Source organism: Mobula hypostoma, chromosome 29 (genome assembly GCF_963921235.1).
Source record: "Mobula hypostoma chromosome 29, sMobHyp1.1, whole genome shotgun sequence".
In the NCBI taxonomy this organism is placed as follows: Eukaryota; Metazoa; Chordata; class Chondrichthyes; order Myliobatiformes; family Myliobatidae; genus Mobula; species Mobula hypostoma.
The window spans coordinates 9661719-9683946 of NC_086125.1; the positions used below are offsets into that span (position 1 = coordinate 9661719).

Genomic DNA, 22228 nt, shown 5'->3' on the forward strand with positions numbered 1-22228 from the left:
CCTCTACCTAATGAACTCCTCAATTTGTACAGCAATGATGAACCTCTTGCAAACGAGTTCAGGAAGAACATCAGACAGTACAATTGCCTCTTCCAAATGACATCCTTTGGTGCCAAAGAAGTTATTCCAACTAGGAATCGGTGGAATCCTTCTGTGATTATTCAAGGCCAAATCCATCATTACATCAGACATTTAATTCCAGATAATCCTCCAAAAGAAAATGTACCCATCACTTTCTTCCCATTTCCTGTCTTTCATATCTCAGGTTGGTGATGTCAATGCCAAAGCATCTGAGTTCACAGGCTATAATGGCAGAATGGTCTGCATAAATTGGGTTGTTCACCAGGATCCTGAGCTTCCAGGCCTAGACCCCATTGTAAGGAGTGGTGAATGACCAACTCTATGTAATATAATCTCTCATTCTAAACATCCAATAGAAGGGAGATATCGTTCAACACCTACCTTGTAAAGCTCTATAATTTGCGATTAACTGTCTTTCTTCTAAATTTGAGACCCAGTATTAGCCCAGCCTGCTTAATTGTTGTCTGTGGGACAACTTATCCTGAACTCTGCAACACCGCGCCCCCCCCCCAACCCTACCACCCTAACCTTCCAACATCGAAAGAATCATCCAGCTGAACCTTCATCATATTTTTTCCATCACAAGAATATCCTTCTTCAGGTGAGGAGACCAGATATTCAGACAGTATTTGAGGTGTGAACTCATAAGTGTCCTACATAGTGTATATGTTGCCTCTTCACACTTACGAATATAACCTGCAAGTGCAGGAAATACTCAGCAGGCCACATTTGTGGGAAAAGAGAGTGTATCAACATTTCAGGTCAAAGATCCTTTGTCAGAACTGAAAAGCTAATAAAAAGAAACTTGTAAATCTGCAGCAACACACACAAGATACTGGAGGAACTCACCAGGTCAGACAGCTGCAAAGACAATTATGAAAAAGGTTTGAGAACGAGGTGGGTCATTCTCAATGCAGCATGATTGTAATGGCCACCTTTATCTTTGACTGTCTCCAAAATTGTCTGTAAACCAAATATTATTCATGTTGGGATTCTATCTTGTCCTTGTACCTAGCCACGCTGACTCAGAATTGCTGAACAGTAGGTACTGTATCTCTCTCTACTCTTCCAAATGGAATTATTCTTCATGTGGCTCCTTTGATTGCAAAATAACCAGCTTGTGCTTATTTTGAAAATACACTTGGACTTGAAAATATAGAGATCATGGATCTTTTTATATCTGGACAAATGCTTGAGGTCAGTGCCTTCAGCAAAATGTTTTATAATCATAACTGACCAGGCACCATGAGTAATCCTGACTGGTGGTGAGGAAAACCCTCAGAGTCTTTCCAACATGTTATTGCTCAATGTTTTCCCAAGCTGCCCTATAGGTCAATCCATACACAGGGTTTACCTTTTAATGGTATGTCTCTTTTCACTGACGGTGCGAAGAGAAATGGGTTGATAGCCATACCTAACAAGTCAACAACTAACGTGGACAATGACCTCTGTGGGCTTTTTCCTGAGACGTAGATATCATCTGTGACTGAGAATTGCTAGGAGTGCAAAAGAGATCAACAGAGAAAGGTTATCACATAAAGCCAATCCTAATTGCTTTGCAGTTGTAATCTATCCTTTGTAATTTGAAAAATAATCTATTTACTTTACATTATTGAAGTATAAAATCATTTTTTTTATCATGTGCTCAAGTACCATGAGGGACAGTATGGTGAAAAACTTAGCAGCATCACAGATACATAGATACACATGCACAAAATATAAATTTTACACAAGTTTAAACAAATTATGCATAAAATTATATCACACAGCCAGCGTGGGGGTTGGGGAACTGCAAAAAAGCCAAAAACATGGTTAAGGCGAAGTCCAGAGTAGTGCAAGAGGTGGTTCATAGCTGAGGCAGAGTTATGATTGTGCAGGTAGGTTTAAGAATGTGATGTTTGTGAACAAGTAGCTGTTTCGGAACCAAGTGATGTGAAACTCTCCCTCCTATCAGATAGCAGCAGCAAAACGAAGGTATGGACTGGATGTTAGATATCCTAGGCTGTGTGACAGCTACTTCTTCAGCCCCTTGGATTTGATTTGTGGTACCAGGCCATGATGCATTCAGTCAGGATACTTTCAAAAAAAGCATCTATAGAAGTTAAAAGTTAACACTAATATGAAAGTACAGGCATGGAAACGCCTTCTACGTGACATATTGAGGTGAGAGTTGTCACAACAATGTAGATTTGAAATTTTCTTACGAGAAAGTTTAATATGTTTTTTTTTTAAAACAAAAAAAACTGCCTCTCATTCATTACTTTGGGGACATTACCTCTTTATTCTAATGTGCCTTTATTTGCTGAGTTTCCAGTTAAACCGGTCTGGACTCTGCTGAATTGGGTAGCAGAGACACAGCATACACGTCATACTAATTACAGAGACTGCTCCACCTGAGCCTGGTGTGAAGCGTTTGCAGTTTAGAAACATGAGCGAAGAAGAAAATTTCTATGGAAAATATGGTAATCTTTTATCTTCCTGTAATGTTTGGATCCTGTTGTTTGCTGACAGTGGGTGCTTTGTGCTGTTTAGTTGTTACAGAGTCTGAAGTGCAGATTCTGCAAGAAAGAGACCGGCCTGTCTTGGCCTTGTTTCCTGTAGTGCTGCATTCAATGAATGTTACAAGTTTATGTCCACAAGATGGTAGGTGATTTGGTTATATTAATTCAGTATTACTACAGAAGCAAGCTGAGATTGGAGGTATAATCAAAAATGACTTGGATTTTGTAACTGCATTGAAATTAAAGATGTACATTGAAACTCAAATTATTTATTTAAAATTGCACAGGACCTCCCTCGTTATTGCTTGAGGAAGACTGACATTAATAGTGGCTTTTTGTGGGCTGGGCTGCTTGTTTTGCACTTGTTGGAGGTGTGTGAATAGTTTTTAAATTCAGAGTAGGTGACTGATGAATGTGTTGTGTTGAGATATGTTAAAGTATGCAAATCACTGATATGACCTTTTCAATTTTTTTTAACCATTATGGATTTCCTGTTTAATACCTTTAATTCCTGATAAAATCTGTTGCACACACTCACTGTGGAAATGTGAATGTGCCATTGCAGATGTGTTGCTGGGCTAGAAATCTAGAGACTGCAATAGCAACTGTGAAATATAATTTTAATCAATAACCTGTGATCAAAATTATCAAATTGTTGGAAGAGTCCACATGGCCATAAATGTACTTCAGGAAAGGCGTCTGCCTTCCTTGCTCAGTTTGTCCCACCAGTGGAGTTGATTCTGAAATATCCAAGCAAGCAGTTCTGTTAGACGATAACCATTGCATTGGGGGGAGGAAAAGAATAAACCAAGAAAAGTCATGGAAAACTGACTTAAATACTGAATTTGGACAGGACAAAATTATTTCCAGCCTAGTGGACCTTCAGTGCCTTTTTGTCAAACATTTACCCAGCGCTGTTTTAATGGGAGAACTAGTAAACTAGAAAGTGTCCTTATGGAACAGTATTTTACAATAAAGCTTCTCTGTCACCCTTCCTGGGTACAGTCTGTTCCAGTGATGGGACAAATCTACCAGAAGAGTGACATGGGCATAAAGGTGGGAGGGAGTAGACTTCAAAATTGGTTTCAGACTCCGTGAAGTCTCATGTTAACACGTCAAACATAGCCAAAGAAAGCTTGTATGTAACTTTTTGCTGAGTTTTTGTAGCTCCTTTGTGTGTTGCTCCAGATTTCTAGCATCTGCAGTCTTTGCTTCTTCTAAGAGACCTTCTGACTACTCTTACTGCTTTTCCCTCAGCTGATGATAGGTGCTCATCATTGCTGAGTAACATTTGGAAGTAGCAAGGGCACAAAATGAACTCCGGTTGAGAGACTTGATGTCTGTTACCGAGACCTACCTGGTAGTGGCATCACTGATTGGCTGGCTAGGTCCGGCAGGATGATGCTACCTTATTGGATCGACACAACGAATAAATTTACTTGATCTTGTTCTCATCAGTCTACCTGTGGAAGGTGCATTCATCTACAACAATGTGATAGGAGTCACTACTGAGTAGTCCTTGGGTGTACAATCTTGTATTCATACCAAGGATAGTCTCCATTTTGTTGACACTATAGTTAATTGGTTACCCCGTGAAGTTCCAAAGTTAGCATTCATTAGATGTTGTGGACTGTAACAGAAATCTACATTACCATAGTCTGAATCCTTGTGGCTGGCATAACCCTCATTCTATCATTACTGTGAAGTCAGAGATCACCACAGGTTCAATGAGCAGCAAAAGGGCATGTCTGAAAATGGGGCACATGCCTAGTAAAGTGTCACGAGGGAGTACCTGTGTACTCAGCAGAAAAAAACACCATGCAGCGAAGTGATCAACAAAGAGTGGGACAGAGCCTGTGGTATCTTGTAAATGGCAGTTAAATATGTAAAGGGGCAGGGAACCCCCCCCCCACCCAAGTATCTCCATGCTCAACACTGGCAATTAACAATATATGAGGACTAAGTAAGACCAGCAAGAAGTACAGAGTAGATGTTTTGCTTTGGCTACTTTCTGAGATTCCACCATTTTGGAAGCCACCATTCTGCCGGTTTGATAAATTTTGCTCAGTCTGAAGAAATGACTGACAACACTAGATGCAGCAGACCAATCAACATCCTGAACATCTGTGCTACAGAGCTAGCTGTGGCTGCAGCCAGTCTGTTGCTGTACAGGAAGAATAGCTTGGCTGAGATGTTGTGGAGAGGCGTTACTGTAAAATACTAACAGACAGCTGTATGTGCTATCAAGGCTCCGAAGTGAGAGACAATTTCTCCGTATATTTTCGCAATACAAAGGACAATTTCTCACCCAATTGGTTTGTACATAATAAATAGTAAAAGAGTCGGTCAATCAGTTCATCATGCTCCTCTGTCCTTAAATATAATTGTGATCTTTCATCTCAGCTTTGATATGCTGCATTAACTACCTATCCTTGTTTTCCTTGGGGATTGAAGGATTTTCTTTTGGATATTGTATTGCTTATTAAGTATTCAATGAAGAAATATTTACTCATCTGCCATGAGTGGTTGACACCTGCAAGCCCCTTACTTATATGGGAAAGTTGAATCCAAACAAGAATTAGGAGCAGGAGTCAGCTTCTCCATCATTCAAGCCTGCTGTGCCATTCGGTCAGAGTGGGGACAAGCTCCTACTACCTATTAAATGCTCCTAATGGTGTTTGTCTCAAATAGCCTCTGACAAACAAGTCCAGCTGCTGGCCTTCATGTGCAACTTGGCTACTAAGCCCAGCAGAACCAGGACAAAGGCATATTACTGGTGCCTTAAAACCGGTCACTTCAGGCAGATGGGGCTAGTCAATTTTGGTTGGCAGCTTATCTGGGAGAAGGAAAACTCTGATCACAAGCCTCTGCTGCCTTGCGGCTATACCCACTCATGGGGAAGGCTTCAGGAGTAAAACCCAAGGAGAAATCCAGAGGCAGTCCTAAGTTGAGTTCAGCAGTGATTGGGAATGCCCCTGGTGCCAAATTGTATCGGCCTCTACTATTCCTTCAGTTGTATGGAGAGGAGGAAGCTGCTACCTGGGCAACAGCTTGCTCTCCATATCATACCGCATTGGCTTGTGTACTGGCTTGCATATTGAATGTAGGCAGCTAGGACGCAACATCTATGGTTGACTGTGACCAACGGAGGCCTTTGCACAGACAGGAATCCAGTAGCCTTGTGCTAGTACGGCATGAAGAAGCTGCAGTGTTTTGTAGGCTCTTCGTGATTTGATGCTTGTAATTCCCACATTAATGGCTGCTTGTGCTGGAGTTTAACGGGAAGATGTAGAGTAGCCTTGCAGCAAAAGGGAAAACAACTTTATGCTGTACGAGTTATCTGATTTAATATTGGTGCTGCCTCGGCTTTGCTTACTCAAGGAACCATTCAAAAGTCATTGTGTGGCCAGTTAATGAACTGGCGCAGCATCTTTGCTCAGCTGTGAGTCTTGATGCATATGGGTGAAAGGAGTTCCTTTCTCTGATCACTGACCATAGCTACAAAGTGCACATGTGGGCATTGTGGTCAAGCAGAATGAGTATCTGCTGTGAGGCTCTGAATACTGGCAGATTCATTTAACCCTTCTGCACATGGTGCCCCTGAAGATGTGCATGTCAAAGTAGCGTGGGAGGTTCCTAGAAAATCAAAAAAGATGCAAATATTGGAAGAACTACGGTCAAGCCATTACTCGATGTTTCCGGCATTTTCTGTATTTATTATACAAGTGTTCAGATCTAGATGGTTTGGATAAATGACAGAGCAGAGAGCGAGTATATAAATCTGTGGTCCAAATGATGGTTACACAGCTTTTCTGTCAACCCAAAATCATTACTTTGGATAAGTTCAAAGAATGTTCACCAGTGGTCTGTATAGGATTTCAGAGTGAATTTTCATAAACCATGGTTGACTGTCAACACAGACCAAGTCCTTCAGCCCACCACATTGATACAGAATTGTTTTTTTGCAAATCTTACTGATTCTGTTAGAGCTATATCCTGTTATACATTGCCTATTTACCATAGAAACCATAGAAACTACAGCACAGAAACAGGCCTTTTGGCCCTTCTTGGCTGTGCCGAACCATTTTCTGCCTAGTCCCACTGACCTGCACACGGACCATATCCCTCCATGCACCTCCCATCCATGTATCTGTCCAATTTATTCTTAAATGTTAAAAAAGAACCCGCATTTACCAGCTCATCTGGCAGCTCATTCCATACTCTCACCACTCTCTGTGTGAAGAAGCCCCCCCCTAATGTTCCCTTTAAACTTTTTCCCCCTCACCCTTAACCCATGTCCTCTGGTTTTTTTCTCCCCTTGCCTCAGTGGAAAAAGCCTGCTTGCATTCACTCTATCTATACCCATCATAATTTTATATACCTCTATCAAATCTCCCCTCATTCTTCTACGGTCCAGGAAATAAAGTCCTAACCTATTCACCTTTCTCTGTAACTGAGTTTCTCAAGTCCCAGCAACATCCTTGTAAACCTTCTCTGCACTCTTTCAACCTTATTTATATCCTTCCTGTAATTTGGTGACCAAAACTGAACACAATACTCCAGATTTGGCCTTACCAATGCCTTATACAACCTCATCATAACATTCCAGCTCTTATACTCAATACTTCGATTAATAAAGGCCAATGTACCAAAAGCTCTCTTTACGACCCTATCTACCTGTGACGACACTTCTTAGGGAATTTTGTATCTGTATTCCCAGATCCCTCTGTTCCACTGCACTCCTCAGTGCCTTACCATTAACCCTGTATGTTCTACGTTGGTTTGTCCTTCCAACGTGCAATACCTCACACTTGTCAGTATTAAACTCCATCTGCCATTTTTCAGCCCATTTTTCCAGCTGGTCCAAGTCCCTCTGCAGGCTCTGAAAACCTTCCTCACTGTCTACTACACCTCCAATCTTTGTATCATCAGCAAACTTGCTGATCCAATTTACCACATTATCATCCAGATCATTGATATAGATGACAAATAACAATGGACCCAGCACTGATCATTTAAATGACTGGGTAAATATCTCCTGATTGTGTTGATTGTATCTGACTCCTTCACCTCTTCTGGTAGTGAGTTCCACTCTTTAAAAAACACTTTCCTCTCAAATCCCTTCGTAAGCAAAGACTATGCCCTCTTGTCTTTGATATCCCTACTGTAGGAACCGAGGTGCTGACCATCTACTCTATCTATGCATTTACTCCCAAATATAATATAAACAGTGTATTTTAAAGTTGCTGCATAATAGCTCAATTCTGTGTTCTGACCTACGAAGGCAAGTGTGTCACCACTCTATCTGCTGATGTTGCCATTTTTAGAAAGCTGTGGATTTGAACCTCAAGGTTCATCTATTTAACAACATAGCTCACTGTTTACTCGTCCATTGGACTTCCCAAAATGTATTACCTGGATTGATTTGGATGTGAACTGCAAACTTACTAATAATATCTTCAATATTCACATTCAAGGCTATATATTCCCACATATCCCGTGTATCTCAAACAGCAAAGGTGCCATCACAGATCCCTGTTGTACACCATTGGTCACTGACTTCCAATTAGCAAAACATCCTTCCACTAGTGTCCTCTGCCTACTCACTTTCTACCACTAATTCTGCTGTTTCTCCCTAATATGTAATGCAATTTCCCTCTGTTGAATTCCCATCCATGGTTAAAACTTCTGTACTACAATGTTAAGCTGCCAGTCCTACCTTTTCCTAAACCATATTTCTGTGCTGTAAATTCATCTGATCTGCATGTGAAATTTCTGCCCTGCCCACTGCACTTGACTTATACTCCGTTTCCTCAGTGAAAAATCTTGAAGAAATTCGTAGTTAGAAGCATTTAGGTACTTCATTAGGTAACGTTCCAACTTCCTCTTTTGGCTTATAAACAAAATCAACAGGATGTAGAGCTCTGAAAACCTAAGAAACAGCAAACTGCTGCCTTTGAGTGAGCCACCAAGATAGGCTTCTGTGTGGACCTTCCTTTCAAAGGCATTTCACTCCTTCAACAGATTTTTTGCATTACATTGGTTATATTTTAGATTTTGATAGAAATTTTATCCAGTGCCTGCAAACTAGGAAAAGGGAGATTGGCACTAATAGGTTTCCTGTAATATCTTGTCTTCTGATTCCAAAGCCTTGAGGTTTTCAACAAAACAAGGGTAGCACATGTGAAAAGCTGTTATCCCAAGCTGCTATAAATCAGACCATTTTTGAGAATAGACCAGTCAACCTATTTTAAAAAAGATAGCTCTAAATAATTGCCATTTGAAGGGACTGTGAGATGTTCTGGTGCTTTTGGTTTTATTTATTGTAACTGATCACTTAGTGCTGTGGGAGCTGAACAGCAGAGAAAATTCATTTTGAAATCCTTTATAGGTTGTCCTTGATTAATGTTTTCATTTTTTTTATGCAGACATCTGTAACTCAATTTTGTCCTTATGAACATGACAATTAGACCATAAGACATAGGAGCAGAACAAGGCCATTTGGCCCATCAAATCTGTTCTGCCACTTAATCATGGCTGATCCTTTTTCCCCCTCCTTAGCCCCTCTCCTTGGCCTTCTTCCTGCCACCTTTGATGCCATGTCCAATCAAGAGCCTATCAAGCTCTGCCTTACATACTACAAACAACCTGGCTTCCACAGCCACCTGTGCCAGCAAATTCCACAGATTCACCACTCTCTGGCCAAAGAAATTTCTCTGCATCCCTTTTAAATGGACGCCCCTCTATCCTGAAGTTGTGCCCTCTTGTCCTCGATTTCCTCACCATTGGAAACATCTACTTTTCACTCTGCCCAGGCCTTTTGACATATGAAAGATTTCAAAGGTTCCTCAGAATCATCCTTTCACTCCCAGAATCATCCATGTGAACTTCCTCTGAACCCTCTCCAATGCCAGCACGTCTTTTCTTAGATGAGGAACCCAAAACTATTCACAATACACAAGGTGAGGCCTCATCACTGCCTTTGTAAAGCCTCAGCATCACATCACATCCCTGCTCCTGTATTCTAGACCTCCTGAAATGATTGCTAACATTGCGTTTGCATTCCTCATCACTGACTCAACTTGCAAGGACTCCCAAGTCCCTTTGCATCTCAGAGTTTTTGATTTTCTCCCTATTTAGAAAATAGTCTGCACACTTATTTCTTCCACCAAAGGGCATGACCATGCATTTTCCAGCATTGTATTTGCCACTCTCTTGCCTACTGTCCTAATCTACCGAAGGCCTTCTGCAGCCTACCTGTTTCCTCAACACTACCTGCCCCTCCACCAATCTTCATACCATCTGCAAACTTGGCAACAAAGCCATCTATTCCCACATCTAAGTCATTGATATACAGAATAAAAGAGAAGCAGTCCCAACACCGATCCCTATGGAACACTACTAGTCACTGGCAGTCAACCAGAAAAGGAGCCTTTTATTCTCACACTGCCTCCTACCAATCAGCCAATGCTCTAACCAGGCCAGTAATTTTCCTGTAATATCGTGGCTCTTAACTTGATAAGCAGCCTCCATGTGTGGCACCTTGTCATAGGCCTTTTGAAAGTTGAAATATACAACATCCCACTGCATCCCCTTTATCTATCCTACCTGTAATCTCTTCAAAGGATTCCAACAGATCAGGCAAGATTTTCCCTTAAGGAAACCATGCTGATTTGTCCTATCTTGTCCTATGTCACCAAACACTCCATAACCTCATCCTTAACAATTGACTCCAACATCTTCCCAACCACTGAGGTCAGGCTAACTGGTCCATAATTTCCTTTCTCCTGCCTTCCTCCTTTCTGAAAGAGTGGAGTGACATTTGCAGTTTTCCAGAGTCCAATGATTTTTGAGTAATGCCTCTAGAATCTCTACTGCTACCTCTTTCAGAACTCTGGGGTGCAGTTCATCTGGTGTGGGTGACTTATTTACCCTTAGGTCTTTCAGCATTTTGAGAACCTTCTCCCTTGTAATTGTAATGTGCTGTAAGGTTTCACTGCTAATGTAATGGTTTATCTGTAGCAGCAATGTTTGGTTTATGACTAGAGATACATTATACTTTATTGTTGACAAACAATTGATACTAGAATGCACAATCATCACAGCGATATTTGATTCTGCGCTTCCTGCTCCCTGGATTACAAATTAATAGTAAATATTAAAAATTTAAATTATAAATCATAAATAGAAAATAGAAAAATGGAAAGTAAGGTAGTGCAAAAAAACCAAAAGGCAGGTCCGGATATTTGGAGGGTACGGCCTAGATCCGGGTCAGGATCCGTTCAGCAGTCTTATCACAGTTGGAAAGAAGCTGTTCCCAAATCTGGCCATACGAGTCTTCAAGCTCCTGAACCTTCTCTCGGAGGGAAGAGGGGCGAAAAGTGTGTAGGCTGGGTGGGTCGTGTCCTTGATTATCCTGGCAGCACTGCTCCGACAGCGTGTGGTGTAAAGTGAGTCCAAAGATGGAAGATTGGTTTGTGTGATGTGCTGTGCCATGTTCACGATTTTCTGCAGCTTCTTCCGGTCTTGGACAGGACAGCTTCCATACCAGGTTGTGATGCACCCTAGAAGAATGCTTTCTACGGTGCATCTATAAGAATTAGTGAGGGTTTTAGGGGACAGGCCAAATTTCTTCAGTTTTCTCAGGAAGTAAAGGCGCTGGTGGGCCTTCTTGGCAGTGGATTCTGCTTGGTTGGACCTAGTCAGGTCATTTGTGATATTGACCCCAAGGAACTTAAAGCTTTTGACCTGTTCCACTTGCGCACCACCGATGTAAATTGGGTCGTGCAGTCCGCTACTCCTTCTGAAGTCAACAACCAATTCCTTCATCTTGCTGACATTGAGGGATAGGTTATTGTCTTCGCACCATGCCACCAGGTTCTTAATTTCCTCTCTGTACTCAAACTCATCATTACTCGAGATACAGCCTACAATTGTTGTGTCATCAGCAAACTTATATATTGAGATTAATGGAAACTTGGCTACACAATCATGGGTGTACAGTGCATACAGCAGGGGCTAAGTACACAGCCTTGTGGGGCACCGGTGCTCAGAGTGATTGTAGAGGAGAGCTTGTCCCCTATTTTTACAGCCTGGGTCCAGTCTGTGAGGAAGTTGAAGATCCAGCTGCAGATCTGAGTGCTGAGGCCCAGGTTCTGGAGCTTAGGAATCAATTTATTTGGAATGATGGTATTAAAGGCAGAGCTGTAGTCAATGAAAAGGAGCCTTACATATGCGTCTTTATTCTCCAGGTGTTCTAAGGAGGAATGTAGTATGTTAGCCAATGAGAGGCATGTTGTTCTTTCTTGTGGGTCTGGAAGCAAGGATTTTGGGGGCTTTTGCCGAGGAGATATGTGGAGAGAAGACGCGAATGGAGAGAGTTGGTAGACCGCTGGATAGATGGGACTTGGAGCAAGGGTCTGAGGGTCGGCTTCGCTTGGAGGAGGTCGATGGGTCTGAGGGTTGGCTTCGCTTGGAGGAGGTCGATGGGAAACCAATGGACTGAACAGTGAGCTCCAAAGTTGCGCATTTGACTGTTTCATGAGAATGGGCCCTTTTTTTTTGTTTCTTTACTAACCATATAGTCAAATTAAGAATTATAAAGCTCAGTTGTTTAATCGCATATTGTGGACTGTTTTGTTATTTTGTGGTACTGATTTGTAACAGGGGACACATGGCACAGCATCCACCCAAACAAGATTTCTTAAGTTTGGCGGGGCCAAGGGCTGTCCTCTCCTAGATTAAGCCGCTAGCCGAACTGAGGGTTATATAATAGTAACTGCACTCACTTCTCTTCCCTCACACCCTTCAACACTTGGCACACTGCTAAGTGTCTTCCACAGTGAAGACTGATGCAAAATGCTCATTTAGTTCATCTACCATCTCCTTGTTGCCCCGTTATTATTTCTCTAGCCTGTTTCTAGCAGTCCAATATCCACTCTCATCTCTCTTTTATTGTTTACATACTTGAAAAAGCTTTTACCATCCACTTTGATATTGTTTGCTAGCTTGCTTTTATATTTATTTTTCCCCTCCAAATGATTCTTTTAGTTGCTCTCTGTAGATTTTTAAAAGCTTCCCAATCCTCTCTTCCCAATAATTTTTGCTTTGTTATATGTCCTTTCTTTTGCTTTTGCATTAGTTTTGACTTCCCTTGAAAGCCACAGTTGTACTATTTTGTCATTTGAGTATTTCTTCATTTTTGAAATATGTCTATCTTGTACCTTCCTCATTTTTCCCAGAAGCTTACGGCATTGCTGCTCTGCCAGCATTCCTTCCAATTTACTTTGGCCAACTCCTCTCTCATACCATTGTAATTTTCTTTACTCCACCTGAATGCTGCTATGTCAGACTTTACTTTCTCCCTATCAAATTTCATGTTGAACCCAATCATATTGTGATTACTGTCTCCTAAGAGTTCCTTTACCTTAATCTCCCTAATCACTCCTGGTTCATTACATGACACCCAATCCATGATAGCTGATCCTTGAGTAGGGTCAATGGCAAACTGCTTTAAAAAGCCATCTTGTTGGCATTCAACAAGCTCACTTTCTTGAGTTCCATTTCCAACCTGATTTTCGTAGCCGACCTGCATGTTGAAATCTCCCATGACTATCATAACATTGCCCTTTTGACACATCTTTTCTTATTGATTGTTGTAATCTGTGGTCTACATCCCAGCTACTGTTGGGTGGTTTGTATATAACTACCATCAGGGTCCTTTTATCCTTGCAGTTTCTTAACCCACAAGAATTCAGTGTCTTCTGATCCTATATCACATCTTTTTACTGATTTAATGTCATTCTTTACCAGCAGAGCCACACCACCTCCTCTGCCTATCTTCCTATCCTTCTGATACAACATGTAACCTTGTGCATTCAGTTCCCAATTACAACCTTCCTTCAGCCACGGTTCAGTGATTACTTGATATTGTGACCACAACTCCACAGTACTGTAATGCATGGTATCAAGAGGGTGTAAGAGTGATAAGGATTGCTGGAATTTGTCACAGTTGCTCTAATATGGAAGGATGCTGTGCCTTTATAATAATAGAATATATCAAAGGGGTGATATAAATACCCTTTTGTCCTGTACAATATATTGAAGCCCTGTTTGAGAAACCTGTTTCCTAGTTTCTTTTTCCTTCATACTCAGCTTTGCCCCTGTAATCCCTTTTGTTACTGGTCATTATAATAGTGACGGTGATGTGCTTGGGGAGGTGCCATCTCTACACGCAGAAGTTAAGTGAGACCCTATTATCTCTTAGTTAGAACTACCTTGAAGAGATTTTCTTTTTTAGAATTTTTCCTTATCTGAAAAAATGTTTATCTGACATATATTTCACTGTTGTCTGATTTTGTAGGTGAAAAATCTGGGTGGTATGATAAATAAGTGTGTAGATGATACAGTAATCAGTGGAGTCATAAATAATGAGGAAGATTGTCTACACAGCAACACACATCAAAGTTGCTGGTGAACACAGCAGGCCAGGCAGCATCTCTAGGAAGAGGTACAGCCGACGTTTCAGGCCGAGACCCTTCGTCAGGACTAACTGAAGGAAGAGTTAGTAAGAGATTTGAAAGTTGGAGGGGGAGGGGGAGATCCAAAATGATAGGAGAAGACAGGAGGGGGAGGGATGGAGCCAGGAGCTGGACAGGTGATTGGCAAAAGGGATACGAGAGGATCATGGGACAGGAGGTCCGGGAAGAAAGACAAGCGGGGGGGGGGAACCCAGAGGATGGGCAAGGGGTATAGTCAGAGGGACAGAGGGAGAAAAAGGAGAGTGAGAGAAAGAATGTGTGTATAAAAATAAATAACAGATGGGGTACGAGGGGGAGGTGCTCCCCATCTGTAATTTCTTCGGTTCTTCAACTTTTCGACCACATTTTGACTCAGATTCGCTATCACAGCCATATATCCTTTCTTGGAACCCTCCCCCTCCAACTTTCAAATCTCTTACTAACTCTTCCTTCAGTTAGTCCTGACGAAGGGTCTCGGCCTGAAACGTCGACTGTACCTCTTCCTAGAGATGCTGCCTGGCCTGCTGCGTTCACCAGCAACTTTGATGTGTATTGCTTGAATTTCCAGCATCTGCAGAATTCCTGAAGATTGTCTACAGATAGCTGAGCACAAGTCAGCTATAAGATAGTGTGGAACAGTGTCAGATGGAATTCAAAGCAGAAATATCTGAGCTAAGGAAAGTTGGGATGTATGTAAGACACATGGAGTACAAGCCAGGGACCTTAGGAAAGCTGGTGTACAGAGAGGTTAAGTCTGTAGCTCCCTGAAAGTGGCGGCATAGATAGATGGATTGGTGAAGAAGGCATTTAATTTAATTCACTGGCTGAGGCATTGAGTATAACAGATGAGATGCCATGTTGTAGTTGTATGAAGCATGGAGTTGTTGACATTTAAAGTTTTGCATACAGTTCTGGAAGGCCATGGTAGCAACAGAGTGAATGCAGAAGAGATTCACCAGAATGTTTCCTGGAATAAGGAGTTGTATTTATGAAGAGAGAATGGGGTTACTCTCACTGAAACTTGGGAGTCTGTGCTGTAGGTTTCTGGGATCTTGCTGTCACTGAGCTTACAATAAACATGGGGGTCCCCCGGTAGGGTGGTGTTTAGTGCGACACTGTTACAGCTCAGGGTATCAGAGTTCAAAGTTCAATTCTGGTGTCCTCTGTAAGAAAGTTTGTATGTTTTTCTGTGTGTGTGTGTGTGAGTTTTCTCCACGTGCTCCGGTTTCTTCCCACAGTCCAAAGATATATCAGTTAATTGATGATTGTCAATTGTCCTGTGATTAGGCTAGGGTAAAATAGGGGAGTTGCAGCAGGGTGGGGAGGCTTGAAAAGCTGGAGGGGCCTGTTCCACACTTAATCTCCAAACAAACAAACAGCTACTTCAAAACACCTTCATTTACTGTAATGAAGTGCCCAGTGGAAATGTAACCTTTAATGGGATGTTACTATTTAATTAAAAGGTATGTGGAAGTGATATGTATGAAGAAATTGGGATGTTATTATCTAGTCAGAGGGATGAGTATGGAGGGGAGCAGGTATGAGAGGGGAACTTGAGTAGAAGGGCTGCTATGTTGAGAGTCATTCTGAGGCAGTTGGGAAAGATATTCAAGAGTCAAGCCTGGGAATGTCCTGAGCTGAGAACTAATCTAATATAAATACTTTTTTCTCTGCTGCATCAGTGGAATTAGGAACTCCCTAGCACATGGCATTCCCTGTAAAAAGAAACAACTCCCATTATGCAGCCTTTCTGAAAAAGTGTTCCTCTTCTGAAATAATTGGTTAAAATTTATCTTGGAATGCCGCTTGAATTATTTTGCAGCTGTGCAAATTTTTTCCACATGATTCATTCCACCCAAGGGCGTGTTGGAGTTTTGTTTTAAAACTCAAGTCAAGGATAACTTTTTCGAAAGCTTTAAAGAAGCAATCAATGCATGAATTTAGCTTCTCTGGGTAGCATGCAAAGTAAAAGGTGGAGAGATGCAGCTGCTCTCACCCAGTGAATGTTGGACCATTGAAAGCCATTGGGGACTGATGAAAACGTGCATCTCATGGAGCTAATGAGAGCTGATGCCCAGTGGGACCAGTGCTCCAGAAATCTATCAATCAGGTATTCCAACTAAGAGTGAGCCTGATACCTCTTCAGTTCTGTGTGTCATCAGCCACTGTCATTATAAAAGTGGCTCGCAACTATTACCACCCTGTGCATTGTGCTCTTGGCAAAACAATGACATCAATTGTATTGATAATGTGCAACTCTGATAAATCATTATGATCTTATTGATTAATAAGTGTGTATCATGGGGCATGAATGGTACCAATATAACAGTTAGAGAAGATGGTAACTTAAAAGGTTGCCCTGAAATGAGAATACTTTGATTAGCTATTTGTTCCTTTCTCCATGGGCTTTTGAATAACTTTTTGACCATTTGGATACTCCTTTGCATGGTGTAATAACTGGTTGTTAGATTAGCACAGACAGACATTTGTCGATCATGTTGCCTAATCTACTGAAGAAATTCACTGAAGATATTTATCCTTAAATCTGTATATTAATTCTAGGTTTCAAAGTGTAGATTACAAAGACTATAAATCATGCAATGATGTTTTCAAGATTTGTTAGCACAGTTAAGTATGTGACTAAGCAATTGTGTCTATAGCTTATAGCAGTGGTTTTCATGTAGACACTTACAGGCACAAGTATTGAAATAGTGTGATGACACAAGTAACCGCCAAGCATCTATAGTGAATTTATATGTCAACAAAAATCCCAATTGAACTTCAGTTATTTGTATGTTATGTTATATTCCATAGCGCAAAGCTGAAGTGACTATATCTAATGTTGCTGATGGTATTTTACAACTTGTTCATAGATTAAACACCTCTAATTTACAAGGATGGCCCACAAACTTGCAGTTGCCTGTCACTTAAATTTTCCATTGCATTCCCACTGACCTGTGTGTTTAGTCACTTATGCTGTATCAACAAAGACTAGCGTAAGTTTGAGAACAACACCTTATCCTCTGCCCAGACACAGTACAGCACTTGGGCCTTAACAGTGAATTCAACCATTGTGGGTTACCAGTCTTGCCAGTTCTTGCATAAGCTGGACAGTTCTAGTGTGAAGAGGAAAAAGTTCGGGAAGTGCTCAAAGACCTTTGTCTGTTGCTGATGTTTCGAATAAATGACCTTTCATAATAGTAGAGGTGTTGTTCTTTTTCTCTTGCTGTGTTACTCCCTGGCCTACTGAGTATTTCTAGAAATGTCTGTTTTTCATATATCCAGGATCAGTGTTTTTTGTCTTGCTTTTTCTTCTCTGGCCAGATTATACATCTGCAATGTTACCTTGGATTTCTTTCTCCCTAGTACTCTGTGCTGGACTTTTCCAACATTTTTCATTTTTTCAGATTTCCAACAACTATGTATGTCTCTGATCTAGTGCAGTTTTTTAATTGTTGTTCTTCCCTGTTTTCTGTCATCTGCTATTATCCATGCTTTTCCTGCCATTGAGAAACCATTACTATTCTGTCTAAGCCATCTGTTTTCTCCCAGACATTTTGGTCATCTGAAACAGTGCTCTATATCTTGCTTGCAAACATTGTCTCAGCTGCTGAGTACTTCTAACATCTTGTTTTAATTAGATATCCGACATCTACATTCTTTTTGCTTAATGTTCTTTTTCTCTGCTTTTGTTTTTTGTGTTATAGGTGAACCAAAGAAATTTGATCCAACTTTCAAAGGACCAATTGAAAACAGGTAGGAGTAAACGTAGCTTTTAAATTTCTCTTCAGTCAGGATCAAAGAATTTTAAACTATAAATTTTGCATTTGCAAATTTGTCTCTGAGAACATTTTGAGTTATTTAATACGTAAATGCTGTAGTAATGGAATCAAGATCTGTCACTTTATTAACAAGGTGGAAACAAGTCTGAAGGTTAACTTCTTTACGAAAATGTAGTGATCTACCTTTAAATAATAGCCTTAGAAATGAGAACGTTATAAATGATTGCTTGAATATAGTCCAAGTGTCGCTCTATTATTTGCCCGGTTTGTGAGATTTGATTATGAATGGTGACATGATTTTGAGGCATTAGGTAACAGCTGTGGTCCGTCTTTTATTTGATATCCACACTCCAGCAATCTTGACTAATGCTGATGAACACAGGAAGCCAAGGGAAACATCTTTGAAGTTTTCCTTTACTCCCTGTGCTGAGCTCAGCAAATATTGCAGAGATCATGGATCAAACCTCCAACCCTCTGTTTTCATGTGTTCCCTTTTCAACTCAAGTCAAGTTTATTGTCACTTAACTATATACATGTATATAACCATATAATGTATATAGAAACGAGACAGTGTTTCCCTGAACCAGGATGCAACACACGATAACTTATGAAGGCAAGGATAAAATCTACAGTTGAATCACACATAAATAACAACTGAAATTGCATTAATATTAAATATTGTAAGGTACAGAACAGTAACTTTACAATCTGACACTTCAAATATGATGCAGCAAGGAGTTCGGAAGCCTAATGGCCTGGGTGAAGAAACTGTTCCTCATCCTGATTGTTCTTGTTTTTTATGCATCATTGGGTCCTTGCTGATGCTAGAAAGTCAGAGGATGCTGGATGGATGAGTGGGATCCTTAATAAAGCCAAGAGCCCTACATATACAGCGCTCCTGATAAATGTCCCCGATGGATGGTAGGGAGACCCCTATGATCCTCTCAGCTGTTCTCACACTCCTTTGTGGGGACTTCTGGTTCAATACTTGACTCTGGAGGAAACTGCTAGGAAACTTAGAAATATAACATGCAGCTGCAGGTAGTGATTAAAAACAGAAATGAAATGTTTAGCTTTAGCACAGAATGGAACTTCAAGAGGAAATCTTAGAGTTTCAGTAGGAGCACATCTGAAGAACTGTGTACAGTTTTGGTCCTTTATTTAAGGAAGCTGTGCATTTGATTTGAAGAGAATGAAATGAAGCTTCAAAGGTTGATTCCTGGAATGAAGAGATAGCTTTATACAGCAGGATTGAGCAGAATGAGCTAATGGTTTTATTGAAATGTATAAAATTCTGTCGGGACTTTGCAGAGTCGATATTGTTGGGATCTTTTCCTGTTTGGAGGAGTCTAGAAGTTGGGAATGTTATCTCGTAATAAAGGGTCAACTACCTGATTGAAATGAGAGTTGTAAATATTTGGAATCTTTCTCTGGAGATCTGTGTTTGCCAAGTCATTAAAGATATATAAAGCTAAAATTACGCAAACTAGGGGGAGAGCCGAGGGTTATGGGCAGTGAAGTATTGAGCCAAAGGTCATGTTAACCTTGAATGGTGGAATGGGCTCAAAGAGTAGAATGCCTTACTTCAGCTCGAATTTCTTGCATGTTTGCATTTGACTGGACAACTACTCAATCTGAAAAGTAAACCAAAGAAATTGGTTCAACTCTGACTCCAGTACAATCTAAGATCAGTAAAATGAAGCTGCTTCCCATTAGTGGAGAGATGGAGACTGGCGCAGGGTATGAGGCAAAGTGTGCATGGAATGAGATTATGACTAGATTATTCACACAGCTTTTGTTGATCTCCGATCTACAGGAGCTGCACCGATGTTATCTGCTGCTTGATATTCATTGCGGCTATCATCGGGTACGTCATTGTGGGCATAGTAGGTAAGTGAAAATGAGACTGAGTGGAAAGTCTTGAGTCCTAAGTGGTGCCATTGAACTACTCCTTAATGTGCATGCTTACTGTTACGCATTGATTTTTCTTTTGCCTTTCTAGGCAAGGTAATACATTCAGAGGATGGACTCCCAGGGGTGTGCAACAAAGTACTGAACAAATCTAAGGATCCTTCCCCATCCCTCTTTCCTTACCCCCATTGCCCTATTCCAAATCTTTAGCGTTGACAACCCTAAATCATATAGCTGGTTAAGTGGGATAGGTAAAGGTGTCAACACAAACACCTGGATGTCACTTCAATTTTAATTAATTTTCCCTTGCTGCTCGGGAACTTGCAGATCCCTTTGAAATCAGCAAAAAAGAAAGCATTAAAAAAAACTATGGAGAGGACGCAAATGTCCTGATGAAGGGTCTCGGCCCGAAACGTTGACTCATTATTCCTCTCCATAGATGCTGCCTGACCTGCTGAGTTCCTCTAGCATTTTTTTCAAAGTTCAAAGTAAATTTATTATCAAAGTACATGTATGTCACTAAATACAACCCTAAGATTCATTTTCTTACGGGAATACTCAATACATCCATTATAGAATCCATGAAAGACTGTACCAACTTCGGCATTCAACCAGTGTGCAAAAGACAACAAACTATGCAAATACAAAACAATAAATAAATAAATAAATAAATAATACAGTGGCATGCAAAAGTTTGGGCACCCTGGTCAAAATTTCTGTTACTGAGAATAGCTAAGCGAGTAAAAGATGAACTGATTTCCAAAAGTCATAAAGTTAAAGATGACACATTCCTTTAACATTTTAAGCAAGAAAACTTTTTTATTTCCATCTTTTACAGTTTCAAAATAACAAAAAAGGAAAAGGGCCCGAAGCAAAAGTTTGGGCACCCTGCATGGCAGTATTTAGTAACGCCCCCTTTGGCAAGAGTCACAGCTTATAAACGCTTTTTGTAGCCAGCTAAGAGTCTTTCAATTCTTGTTTGGGGGTTTTCGCCCAGTCTTCCTTGCAAAAGGCTTCTAGTTCTGTGAGATTCTTGGGCCGTCTTGCATGTACTGCTCTTTTGAGGTCTGTCCATGGATTCTCGATGAAGTTTATGTCAGGGGACTGAGGGCCATGGCAAAACCTTCAGCTTGAGCCTCTTGAGGTAGTCCATTGTGGATTTTTGAGGTGTGTTTAGGTTCATTATCCTGTTGTAGAAGCCATTCTCTTTTCATCTTCAGCTTTTTTACAGATGGTGTGATGTTTGCTTCCAGAATTTGCTGGTATTTAATTGAATTCATTCTTCTCTCTACCAGTAAATGTTCCCCGTGCCACTGGCTGCAACACAAGCCCAAAGCATGATCTGCAGATGCTGGGAATCCGAGCAACACACACAAAATGTTGGAGGAACTCTACAGGCCAGGCGGTATCAATGGGGGGAAAAAGTACAGTCGATGTTTCAGGTTGAAACCCTTAGGCAGGACTGGAGAAGAAAAGCTGAGGAGTAGATTTGAAAGGTTGTGGGAGGGGAGAGAGGATAGAAAAATGCCAGGCGATAGGTGAAACTTGGAGGGGGAGAGATGAAGTAAAGAGCTAGGAAGTTGATCGGGATAAGGTCACACTTAGGTTGGAGGAACAACACCTTATATTCCATTTGGATAGCCTCCAACCTGATGGCATGAACATCGATTTCTCAAATTTCCAGTAATGTCTCCCCCCCCGCCCCATTCACCATTTCCCATCCCCTTATCCCTCTCTCATGTTATCTCCTTGCCCGCCCATCAGCTCCCTCTGGTGCTCCTCACCCTGCCCCCCTTTTCCTTTCTTCCATGGCTTTCTGTCTCTTTCACCAATCAACTTCCTAGCTCTTTGCTTCATCCCTCCCCCTCTGTTTCACCTGTTGCTTGGTGTTTCTCTCGCCTCTTCCCCCACCTTTCAAATCTACTCCTCAGCTTTTTTTTTCTCCAGTCCTGCAGAAGGGTTTCAACCCAAAATGTCAACTGTACTTTTTTTCCATAGATGCTGCCTGGCAGAAGTTCCTCCAGCATATCGTGTGCATTAGTCAGAGCAGAAGTTGGCCCTACAGTCCACCACACCCATGCTAACCATTTTATCGCTTACTAACTCATTTTCTTGCATTATGCCATTGACGCCTTGTGCCTTAGTTAATTAAGTGCCTGTCTAGATGCCTAAAGGGTTATAAGGTATCTGCCTCCACCACCTCCTTTGGCAGAGTGTTCTAGATGGCCATAAACCAGTCTGTGATTAGCTTTTCCCTCTAAACCTCCTCCCTCTCACCTTATTTTTAGATAGTTCTACAGCAGGGAACAAATTCTTACTATTAACCTTATTTGTGTCTGTCATAATTTTATGTACTTCTACCGAGTTGTCCTTAAGAGAAAATGCTCGCTGACTCCAGTCTCTTGTAATGTAAGCTCCTCCAATCTGGGGAATA

The 22228-nt window shown here is 41.1% G+C and overlaps 1 protein-coding gene across 3 annotated transcripts in view; it reads left to right on the forward strand.

The window, feature by feature from the left end:
- slc44a2 (solute carrier family 44 member 2 (CTL2 blood group)) overlaps positions 1–22228 on the forward strand; it is a 90999-nt gene that overhangs the window by 20642 nt on the left and 48129 nt on the right. The window contains exons 1-3 of one of the 3 annotated variants that reach the window (XM_063036103.1): positions 2442–2543; positions 17809–17857; positions 19700–19773. In XM_063036103.1, the coding sequence (XP_062892173.1) occupies positions 2510–2543; positions 17809–17857; positions 19700–19773 (157 nt within the window). In that variant the 5' untranslated portion in view covers positions 2442–2509. Of the gene's footprint in view, positions 1–2441; positions 2544–17808; positions 17858–19699; positions 19774–22228 lie in introns of those variants that run through there. The other 2 variants (XM_063036104.1, XM_063036105.1) reach the window with 2 other exon arrangements.